Source organism: Phyllobates terribilis, unplaced genomic scaffold, assembly GCF_046119375.1.
Source record: "Phyllobates terribilis strain yellow unplaced genomic scaffold, ASM4611937v1 Scaffold_7__3_contigs__length_470593459, whole genome shotgun sequence".
In the NCBI taxonomy this organism is placed as follows: Eukaryota; Metazoa; Chordata; class Amphibia; order Anura; family Dendrobatidae; genus Phyllobates; species Phyllobates terribilis.
Genome location: NW_027362767.1, coordinates 161,827,532 through 161,839,748, shown reverse-complemented (window position 1 = coordinate 161,839,748; position 12,217 = coordinate 161,827,532). Strand labels below are relative to the sequence as shown.

General features: G+C 48.8%; 1 protein-coding gene across 3 annotated transcripts in view; it reads right to left on the bottom strand.

The window, feature by feature from the left end:
* Positions 1 to 10,143, bottom strand: part of LOC141153010 (uncharacterized) — a 309,390-nt gene extending 299,247 nt beyond the window's left edge. For all 3 annotated transcript variants that reach the window (XM_073637684.1, XM_073637685.1, XM_073637686.1), the window contains exon 1: positions 10,014 to 10,143. In XM_073637684.1, coding sequence (XP_073493785.1) covers positions 10,014 to 10,068 — 55 coding nt within the window. In that variant the 5' untranslated portion in view covers positions 10,069 to 10,143. The remainder of the gene's footprint in view (positions 1 to 10,013) is intronic.
* Positions 10,144 to 12,217: the final 2,074 nt, after the last annotated feature.

Below are 12,217 nucleotides of genomic sequence, written 5' to 3'. Positions count from 1 at the left end.
AATCAAACAGTGATCGGAGAACTCCACCTCCACAACCGACAACGGTGAAGAGACGGCCTCCTCCTTCAAATAAAACCTGTCTAGCCTAGACCTGCACTGACTACCTCTAAAAAAGGTGAATCCCGTGTCGCCCGGGTTGTGCCGGATGTGGACATCCACCAGGCGAGCCTCACTCACTATCCTGTTTAACGCGACGCAGTCATAAGCCAGCCGGTCTCCGGAACCTCCTCTATCACAGGATCTCGTGACATTGTTGAAATCCCCTCCAAAGACCACCTGCCGACTCGAAAATAAAAAAGGTTTGATATTCAGGAAGAGACATTTGCGGTCCCACTTGGACTGGGGACCATAGATGTTAATGAGCCAAAGCTCTTGGCCCCCCATGGAGACATCTAGGATCAAGCATCTCCCCATTTCTAATTCGATCACTCGTCTGCATTCAACCACTGCGGTCTTAAAAAGGACCGCCACCCCGCTATACGGCTCGGCCGCGAGAGACCAGTAGGAGGGCCCATGCCTCCACTCCCGCCTTGCTTTATGCAAGGTTGATATATCGGTCAACCTGGTCTCCTGCAAAAACAAAATGTCGGCGTCAAGTTGGCAGAGAAAATGAAAGGCCGTGTACCTTGCCGCATCTGACTTTATGCTGCAAACATTAATAGTTGCCAGCGTCAACGGGGTGGGTGCCGCCATCATGATTGATTGAATTAGATAGCCTTTTTCTTCCCACCACTGACAGTCCCAACCTCTTCCTCTGATAATGACGGGTTTTTAGTGCGCTTAAGACAAACAGACTCGTCCATTCTCTCCTTACATACATTCTTGCCCTCGTCTGGTGGTCCTGGGTTAGTCGTCCCCCCAGAGGGCTTTGTATTTGCCCCCCGAGAGGAAGACCCAGCCATCTCCTGAGCCCCAACCACCCTGTCCGCAACCTCCGGCCCCGGGTCCCCGCTTCCCCCCTCCAGAGGGAGGTCCTGGAGAGCCCCGAACCGGTTGGAGAGATCCACCAGAGGGAGGGCGGCAGAACCCTCCAATGGCGCTTGGATTGCGGCCAGAGAGTCAGAGGGCTCGCACTCCAAAGAGGCAGCTCGAGACCTGGTCCCCCTCCTACCTCTGGCCGTTTTCCTGTTACCCTTTTTCTTTTTCTGTGACCACTCCCCCTCTCCCTCATCTAGACTGTCACCAGAAGAGGGTTCCTGGGAAGATGTGGTGTCCTCTCGCTCTTCCCTTTCAAGTCTCTTGACTTCCTCGCTCAATTCGCTGTCTTTAGGATCCTCAGCTGCAAGTGAAGTACCTGGGTCAGAGTTTAGGGACATTACTCCCTGCCCCCTGTCCCCACGGCGCTGCTCCTGCCGCCTGATGGTGGATGGCGGCAGCTTGCTCCTCACCGGATCCCTGCCTCCCCCGCCTCTACTGGTCCCTTCACCGGCAAGATTAGTCCCGGCTTTCGCCTGTCCCACACTCGCCGCTTTCAGGACCGCATTGGCGAAGGAACGCGGACAGAGACTGAACGGGTGACCGAGGTCACCACACAAGTTACACCTACTCCTGCGACAGGCAGCAGCAAGATGACCGAGGTCCCCACACAGTGCGCATTTCTGGGTGGTACACTGCGCACTGAAGTGTGTGGGGCTACCGCACCTGTGACAGACCTTAGACTGCCCCCGGTAGAAAATCAAGATCCTATCCCTCCCCAAAAAGGTTGAAGAGGGGATATGGGTAACAGTGTTTCCCAAAACCTTCAATCTCACCATGAAGGTCCAGGCCCCTGACCAGATACCATGGTCATCCAGATTCTTTTCGGGAATATTGGTGACCTCTCCGTATCGACTCACCCAGGTGGTAATGTCCATACAGGAAAGTGACTCGTTACTAGTCAAAACGGTCACTTTCCTGACTGAATCTTGGCGGGTTATTGCCAGGGGAAAGAGACCATGCCATTCGGGGCGACTCCGAGCCAGCTCATGGCGAGACCAGAAAAGCTCTAGGCCCTCCGGTCTCACGAAGCTGACATCGAAGTAGGAGGTCCCGTAGGGATGGATCAAGGCAAAGATGTCATATGCCGCAAAGCCCATCCCCAGCAGGAGCTCAACCACCTTCGACCTATCAGGACAGGCATCCTTGCTTACCCACTGGAGACGGACCACGTTCCTACGGTTACTCCTCTGTCCCGTTGTCGGCAGAGACCAGACAGTCTCTGCCCCTCTATCTCGGAAGGCTGAAAGACCATGTCTCTCTATCCAGAAAGACAGATCAACCTCCCTCCCCTCTACAGTGATGGAGCTCTCCCCTCTCCTCAGGGCGTCCAGGAGCTGCTGTTGCAAGTCACCATCCCCAGGGCCACCAGACGAGGGCGCACTACTACCCCCAGCACTGACAGCTCCTGAATAGCTTTGGGCTGAGGCCCCCGCCAATGCTGGTGGGGCAGCGGGACCAGTGCCTACTCCCCCCCCCACCAACACCAGTGCTGCTTTCACCATTCACTCCACTACTACTCACATTATTCGCAGGACCATTACTCCCATCATTCACTCCACTACTTCTGCCACCATTTGCTGCATCATTACTCCCACCATTTATTACACCACTACCCCCAACATTTGCTACACCACTACTCCCAGCATTCATTCCACCACTACCCCCACCATTTGCTACATCATCATTCACTGCACCACTACCCCCACCATTTGCTGCATCATTATTCACTGCACCACTACTTCCACCATTCCTACTACTCTCACCATCTGCTCCACCATTACTCCCACCATCTGCTCCACCATTACTCCCATCATTCACTGCACCACTACTTCCATTCCCTTTACTTGTCACCCCATTACCTCTGCTGTTCTCTGCACCTTCCACAGTCACCTCCATTCCTTCCTCCCTTGTGTCTGGTGTCTCTGCACTCACACCTGCTGGGCCAGGGGAGGGGACCACTCCCAGAGACTCCTTTCCCTGCAGCACCACACCCGTTTCCCTTTGGTTGCTGCTGGCTTTCTGCAGGTCGTCTCCTGGAGCGCCCCGCCCCCCTACTGCAGCATTTTGGTCCTTGTTCTGGCCAGATTGTTTTCTCTGCACCTCTGCCCGCCCTGCACCCACAGACTTTGGGGTCTTAGTGTACTTTTTGGGCGCTAGGGCACACTGCCCCCCTGTCGCAGCAGTGTGCCCAGTGTTCTTTGCAGATGTGTTTTTCACATCCTTCCCTGCCCCCCCAGCCCCGGTGATAACCGGCTTAGCCGCAGAGGGCAGGGTGGGAAACTCCACAGAACTTCCTATGTCCGGCGCTGTGAGTACCTCCACAGCCTCGCCCCCTGCACTGTTCCCCGCACAGATGGCAGCATCGCCGGACGTCCTCCTCCTCTGCCCACCTTGCCTCTGCCTCGAGCCCACTGCAGAGCCCGTGCCTTTAAGTTTGGTGGGGTTTAAACAGAAGGTGGCAGGTGCAACATCAGACATTGGTACATACTTGTAACTCACCACCTCCTGTGCAGCTCCTCCAGTCTTCCTCTTCCTCCTCTTGGTCTCCTCCACTGGTTTGTCCTCACCGAAAGAAAACTTAGTCAGGTCCACTAGAGACTCCAGCAGTCGGATCTCCCTCAGCAGTCCTCCTTCCTCCTCCTCCCCCGACACTCCAGCCTCTGCTATGGGAGTCCTCTGCCCTGCAGGGAGACCACTTGAGCTCCGGCTCTGCCCCTCACTGGCTCCAGCAACTAAGACTCCAGTCACCTCTTCATCCTCCTCCTCCTCTTCACTAAGGACGCCGGCTGGCGGTTCTCCTGAGGTGTTTAACCCCTTCATTTCTGAGAACCGCCGCTGGTTCTTAAACCTCTCCAGGAAGGGACCTGCGCTTTTCTCAATCCCCTCCCGGAGGAGCACTAACCACCTCGTCTCTGAGGGCTTTAAACCTCTGGGAGGTCGCGGGTCTCTCCTTGTTGGACGCCCGGGTGTTCAGGATTCGGGCCTCCCTCAGCTCCTCTTTCAGCTGGGTTAGTGCTTTGCCGGCGTACTCGTACTCTCGCAACGTGGCGACCACTCGGGAGGAGAAGGAACTTGTGCACTCGCTGGAGCTCATCTCTCCCCAGGATCTTGCTGGGCTCCTGTTCCTGGGGCCTGGGGTGCCCCGGTCTCCCTCTCTGGGCGGGCGGTGAACAGTCTCGGGGTTGGAGCAGGTGGATGTGCTCTTCCTCACCCTTCCCGATCTCCTCACTCCCTCCTGGGCCGGTTGTTGAGGCTCCTTCTCCCCCGCTGGCATAGACCGGGGGATAGGAGGCTGGGAAGCCATGCCGGCCTCCCAGTAGGCCTGCCTCTCCCTGGGGAGAAGAGAGGCAGATGACGACCCTCCTCCTGGAAGTGCTTGAGCTCAGGAGGCAGGTGCTACTCTCAGCACCACTCCTCCTGTCCTGTGTGTATACACTGCACAGTACCACTTCTCCTGTCCTGTATATATATACTGCACAGTACCAGTCCTCCTGTCCTGCATATATATACAGCAAATTACCACTTCTCCTGTCCTGTATTTATACACTGCACAGTACCACTTTTCCTGTCCTGTAGATATACACTGCACAGTACCACTCCTCCCGTCCTGTGTATATATACACTGCATAGTACCACTCCTCCCGTCCTGTAGATATACACTGCACAGTACCACTCCTCCTGTCCTATAGGTATACACTGCACAGTACCACTTCTCCTGTCCTATATATATACACTGCACAGTACTTCTGCTCCTGTCCTGTATATATACACTGCACAGTACCACTCCTCCTGTCCTGTGTATATACACTGCACAGTACCACTTCTCCTGTCCTGTAGATATACACTTCACAGTACCACTCCTCCTGTCCTGTTTATATACACTGCACAGTACCACTTCTCCTGTCCTATATATGTACACTGCACAGTACTTCTGCTCCTGTCCTGTAGATATACACTGCACAGTACCACTCCTCCTGTCCTATATATATACCATGCACAGAAATTCTGCTCCTGTCCTGTATATACACACTGCATAGTACCACTCCTCCTGTCCTGTATATATACACTGCACAGTACCACTTCTCCTGTCCTGTATATATACACTGCACAGTACCACTCCTCCTGTCCTGTATATATACACTGCACAGTACTTCTTCTCCTGTCCAGTATATATACCTGGACAGTACCACTCCTCCTGTCCCCTGTATATATACACTGCACAGTACCATATCTACTGTCTTGTATATATACACACTGCACAGTACCACTTCTCCTGTCCTGTATATATACACTGCACAGTTTCAGTTTGAATTCCCCCCAAAATTTCATTTTTGCCAAAATCGATCCTTATGTCATTTTTGGCACTTTTTTAAAGAATTCGAACTGACACCCCAGCTTTATTGTGGGGGTCATAGCTAAGAGGCACAGCAAGTTTTAGGGTTATCTGACCAAAGGGGGCAGAGCTATGACCCCCCAAAGTGGGCACCCATCCCTATTGACTTGAATGGGGCAGACTGGCCCACTTTGGCATTTAATAGCTCTGCACCCTGTGGGCCGATTTGCCCCAAATTTGGCATCCTTGTGGCACACCACTGTGGCCACCTACCCCTATTTTTTTGGTGATTTTTGGACCAGTAGAATTGGTACCGCTATAAATGGCGTGGGACGAAGCTAGCAGTACCGGTTCTACTGGTCCAAAAATCACCAAAAAATAGGGGTACCTACCTCAACATGACTTCTACAAGGGTACCAAATTGAGGGCAAATCAGCCCACAGGGGGTGGAGCTATTAAATGCCAAAGCGGGCCAGTCCACCCCATTGACTTGATTGGGGCAGGGGTGCCCACTTTGGGGGGTCATAGCTCCACCCCCTTTGGTCAGATCACCCTAAAACTTGCTGAGCCCCTTAGTTATGACCCCCACAACAATGTTGGGGTGTCAGTTTGAATTCATCAGACCAAAGCACAGATTTCCACTGGTCTAATGTCCATTCCTTGTGTTCTTTAGCCCAAACAAGTCTCTTCTGCTTGTTGCCTGTCCTTAGCAGTGGTTTCCTAGCAGCTATTTTACCATGAAGGCCTGCTGCACAAAGTCTCCTCTTAACAGTTGTTGTAGAGATGTGTCTGCTGCTAGAACTCTGTGTGGCATTGACCTGGTCTCTAATCTGAGCTGCTGTTAACCTGCGATTTCTGAGGCTGGTGACTCGGATAAACTTATCCTCAGAAGCAGAGGTGACTCTTGGTCTTCCTTTCCTGGGGCGGTCCTCATGTGAGCCAGTTTCTTTGTAGCGCTTGATGGTTTTTGCAACTGCACTTGGGACACTTTCAAAGTTTGCCCAATTTTTCGGACTGACTGACCTTCATATCTTAAAGTAATGATGGGCACTCATTTTTCTTTACTTAGCTGCTTTTTTTTAGCCATAATACAAATTCTAACAGTCTATTCATTAGGACTATCAGCTGTTTATCCACCTGACTTCTGCACAACACAACTGATGGTCCCAACCCCATTTATAAGGCAAGTAATCCCACTTAATAAACCTGACAGGGCACACCTGTGAAGTGAAAACCATTTCCAGTGACTACCTCTTGAAGCTCATCAAGAGAATGCCAAGAGTGCAAAGCAGTCATCAAAGCAAAAGGTGGCTACTTTGAAGAACCTAGAATATAAGACATATTTTCAGTTGTTTCACACTTTTTTGTTAAGTATATAATTCCACATGTGTTAATTCATGGTTTTGATGCCTTCAGTGTGAATTTACAATTTTCATAGTCATGAAAATACAGAAAAATCTTTAAATGAGAAGGTGTGTCCAAACTTTTGGTCTGTACTGTATGTTACATATGTTATAAGCCAAGCATGTATGTGTCACTATGGGCTATATCAACTAATTTTTCCAAGGGATCACATTAGATACCGTGACTGTTATAAAGGACCAAACAAATAAGCTGAAATTAATTATGTTCAATATTAAAGCAATAGGGGGTACACAAACCATTACCAATGATCAAGATAAAGCAGCGAAGTGGTATTTAAAATATAACTTTTAATAAATATCGATAAAAATTCAGCATAACAAATATAAGAAAGGATCAAAGACAAAAAACAATCTACAGTCTAAGGACCTTATGACCCGAAAGTCAACCAAGAGCAACTGTACACACATGCAACAGATACAAAGTGGGTCACCATGCCACGAGAATATGAATTAATATTCTTAGTCACGGCAAATATTCATACTGTGCCAATAGACCCAGAGCACCATCTTTTTATCTTTGGTCCTTTTTTATATTTGTTATGAATATTTTTTTTATCAATTCTTATTAAAAGTTATATTTTAAATATCACTTTGCTGCTTTATCAATATTAATATTGACATATTATTATTTTACATTAATTTTATTGCATATTATTAGTGATGGGCGAACCCGTGATGGTTCAGTTAATTGAGCCGAACACCCAACAGTTTTTTAAAAGTTTGGATACCCGAACCTGGACCCCATTCATTTGAATGGAGTGCCTGAATTTACCTGGTTTCCCGCGCTGTCATTTGCGTGACAGCGCAGGAAATACTGACTCTGATCTGCGGTAATAGCATTACTGTGGTCAGAGCGCTGTGGCAGTGACCTGCGGTAAAAAGCTTACAGTGGGTAATAGGCGCCGGCTGATGGTACTACTACCACCATCAACCATCACCTCCTGCCATAAGAAACAGCGAAGGCAGGCACCGCTGGATGAGAGCAGTAGTCTCCCATCTGCCGGCGCCTGTGATCTGCTGAAAGTAAAAAAAAAAATGTTAAAATTAATAAAAAAATGTTCAAATAAAAATAAGACACATTATACTCACCTACACCTTGTCCCCGATATTCTCCGCCCCGGCAAAAAATAAAAAAACACCATATATTCACCTTACACCTAATCCCCGAAGCCCATGATCACCTGTAATAAAAGTAAAATAACCAATCAATTTCATCCTTACCTTTCCAACGCAGTCCAAATATCGAGGGTCCCATGAAGATCCCATGAACAGAACGGGCACATTGTAAAATGCGACCGCTCTGTTAACCAGCCGGCAATACACTGACTCATGCATGTGCGGTGAGTATTTTATCATGCTTGCAATGAGTTGAACTCAGTTAAACTCATTGGCAAGTGTGGGAAAATACTCACTGCGCATGCGCTGACTTCATTTGCCAGCAATACACTGAGACAGTGTATTTCCGGCTGCTGAACAGAATGGTCACATTTTAGAATGTGGCCGCTCTGTTCATGGGATCTTCGTGGGACCCTCAATATTTGGACTGTGGCTGAAAGGTGAAGATAAGGTTGCTTTATTATTTTACTTTTATAACAGGTGATCATGGGCTTCGGGGATTAGCTGTAAGGTGAGTATGGTGATTTTTTATTTTTTGCAGGGGCGGTGAACATCGGAGACAAGGTGTAGGTGAGTATAATGTGTTTACTTTTATTTGAACATATTTTTTTTTTTACTTTCAGCAGAGCACAGGCGCCGGCGGATGCGCTCACTGTTTCCTATGGCAGGAGGCACTGGCTGATGGTGGTAGTAGTACCATCAGCCGACGCCTATGACCCGCGGTGTTTATAAAAAGCAGCAAATCATAGTTCTTCTGTTACTGAGCTATTGTACTATGAGCAAAACAGCTACCTTAAACACAGTATGATGGCCCACACAGTCCCCAACACACTGTATTTATTTATTTATTTTACTCACTTATATAGCGCCATTAATTCCACAGCACTTTACAGACATTATCATCACTGTCCCCATTGGGGTTCACAATCTACATTCCCTATCATTATGTCTTTGGAGTGTGGGAGGAAACTGGAGAACCCAGAGGAACCCCACACAAACATGAGGAGAACATACAAACTCCTTGCAGATGTTGTCCTTGGTGGGATTTGAACCCAGGACCCCAGTGCTGCAAGACTGCAGTGCTAACCACTGAGCCACCGTGCTGCCCTGCTGCCCTGCTTCCCTGGCCCACAGTATGATGGTTCCTGCGCCTCCCATACACCGTATGATGCCGCTACAGCTCATAAGCACAGTATGATTACCCGCACAGTCCCCAACACACAGTAGGATGGTCCCTGCTTTCCCATACACAGTATGATGATCCTACAGCTCCAAAACACAGTATGATGGCCCACACAGTCCCCAACACACAGTATAATAGTCCCCTAAGCCCCGCACCTAATATGAGCCCCCACTGCCCCCAAAAAGGTATGATACCACTCACAGTATGACGGCCTCTACAAAGTACGGATGCCCCCACAATCATCCACACAATATGATCCCCAACAGCCCCCCATCGTATTGTAGATTGTAAGCTTTTACGAGCAGGGTCGTCATTATTTTTACTTTAATTATTGTATGATCTTTAGCTATGTTACTTATGACTCTTGTCTATGAACCTCTGAAGTGTAAAGCGCTGCGGAATATATTGACGCTATATAAATAAAGAGTATTATTGTTATCACAGTATAATGGCCCAAAGAGCCCCCAAAAAAGTATGATCACACACACAGAATGATGAGTCTATATAGATCTGATCTAAAACAGATTCTCCCCTCAGTGGGATGTCTTTGCTTCCCACTGAGGGGAGAATTGCTTTGCTTTGCTTTGCTTGCTTGACGCTATAGTTCAGAATCCCAAAGCTGTCACCTACATTTGTACGCCCCTTCTCCCTACTCATTGAATCACCGTCCTGTAGCACAATACATCCAACTAAAGATCTAAACATCTGGTTTACTGGAAGATGGCTGCAGTATCAGAGTGAAATCTTCCTGTGTCCACTATTCAGCAGTTACGTGATCGTGTTCTCACTAACTAGCAGCATACAGATCTATTCAAAATGGTGAAAGATTGAAGCACAGGAAAGTTTTAGATGCAAGAGCCTGAGGCCGACACACAACACTTATATGGAAGAGATAAGGCCTGGTATACAAGCGTCCGCCACTCACAATCAAACGGGTGCACCATTGTCACAATCAGTGGGGTACACAGGTGGTACTCACCTGCAGCAGACATATACGCTGCTAACATCAGGATCCCCATTACACCATTCCACATGCCGGAAACCTATAACACATGGCTTCACACCGTCGTAGACTTCTCCGCCCACATTCTTGAACGTGACTAAGATGTGGAAGAACAGGCTCTCAAGTTTTTACTGATTAACTCTTAAATTATAGTCCAAATACAGAAGGAGGTCTAAAAAGACTAGATATTCTGGTGGATGGATGGATTGATGGATGGATAATAGATAGATCAGCTGCTATTTTTGCATCAAATATTGAAAAAAACACACGGAAATCTGCAAGTGAGAACAGCGCCAATTCATATAGATTTTGGTGAAGGTTTGCCTCTGCGGATTCTGCTCCAAAAGCTGAAGAATGATTTTCTGTGGAAAATGTCTACTGCATTTAACTCACTTCAGATATTAGCTGTGTACATTCATTATCCCTTTACTGTGACATCACTGTGTGCTTTATCCTAATACTATGAAATCTCTTTTTTATTATCTCTGTACTGGGATATAACTCTGTATATTATCCCGCTGCTGTGACATCACTGTGTACATTATCTCTATACTGTGACATCACTGTTTTTATTATCTATTGTGAAATAATAGTTTATTACTGTTATGTGACAACACTATGTGCATTATCCCTGTGGTGCAACCTGTATATGAGCATTATCCCTGGAATGTGGCATCAATGTTATTTTTAATCCTGTATAGTGATGAGAGAGCACTAAAATGTTCAGGTACTCATTACTTGTGACGCGCCCCCTGGGACATATTCCTTTTTTGAGGGGAATACCCGGCACCGGATCAGATGGGGGTTTGTAGTCTCCGAGCGGCTGTGACCCGGTCCCGTGCCCAGGGCGTCAAGCTCAGTGTTATGTGGCAGTCCTACAGATGTTATTAAAAGTTCTTTTGTGTCGACTACGCCACCCGTTGTGATGCGGTCACTGTGGCCGCCGCTGCAGCAGGGTCCGCTGAGGCTGATGGTGTAGGTGCAGCTTTTGATGGTATAACCCCCAACGGGTGGGGTATAGCCTCAGGGGGTCAGGTGCAGAGGATGGGGGTTGTGGTGGTGCAGCATAGATGTTAAAGGAAGACAGAGTCGGGTTGTGCAGTTTAGGGTATTTACTCACTGCTGATGTTCCGGTCACTCCAGCTGCTAGTGACCACCCGAGCCGTGCTGCGTCCACCAGGTCCTGGATCCAGCCAACCCCCAAACAAGTCCGGAGCGTGGCCCTGAGCTCTCCCTCTGTCCTTTCTTCAGCCGTCCCCACCAGTGATTCACCTAGGTCCAGCTCCCTCGGGCCTTCTGTTGGGACACCCTTGGCCCTGGGTTCCCTGACCCTTCATGTGGTGTGCCTTCGGGGTGAATGTGGTGGGTGACCGTGACAGACACTGCCCACGGTCTCCGGTCTCTGGCTGGGGATTGTTTTCTGCCCCCACCAGCTTGGGTTCCGGTACCCTTTTGCTGACTCCTCACCCGGTGCTCTAATTTGGGTTCTTGGGTCCCTTCAGTCTTCCCCCTCTGGGTCTTTCTCTGTTCCACTCTCTCTCTCTCCAGGGCTGCTGTTTCCTGCTCTCTGCATCTGACTTGTCCTCTGCAGCTGACTGACTCTCTGCGTCTGACCCTGATTCTAGTTGGTGCCCACCTTATATATCCCTCTATGTGTGAGCTCAGGTGACCAGCACCCAATGAGCTCCTATCACTACCCAGACTGCTCCCCCTATCTGCCCCTACACTACATGGGATGTACCACCCCCCTCCCACTCCAGCCAGGAACAGGCTCAGTTGTACCTGCACATTTCTAAGTGGGAGTACCGTCGGCCTGCCCCTCTGGAATGGGATGTATGTAGTGCATGCAGTCTATCTGAGCTCAGTTCCACACTCCTTCCTTACCCGGGAGTGGAATATCACACCTCTGGGTTGAGGTGCAATACCCCTGTAGCAGCCGAATCCTCAGGGTGCTACATTCCCCCCTGGTAAATCACAGCACGTCCTCGGGCTGTAAAGACAAAAACACCAAAACATACAAAAATTTTCATATAAACATAATAAAACATATAAAACATTATATATATAACATATCTTATCAGATAAAACTTTCTCGTAGACTTCTCTTGTCTCTGGTTCCTCCTCCGGACACTGTGCAACGTGTGACCGGGTAAAGTGCGACAGTCTCTCTGGAAAAACTG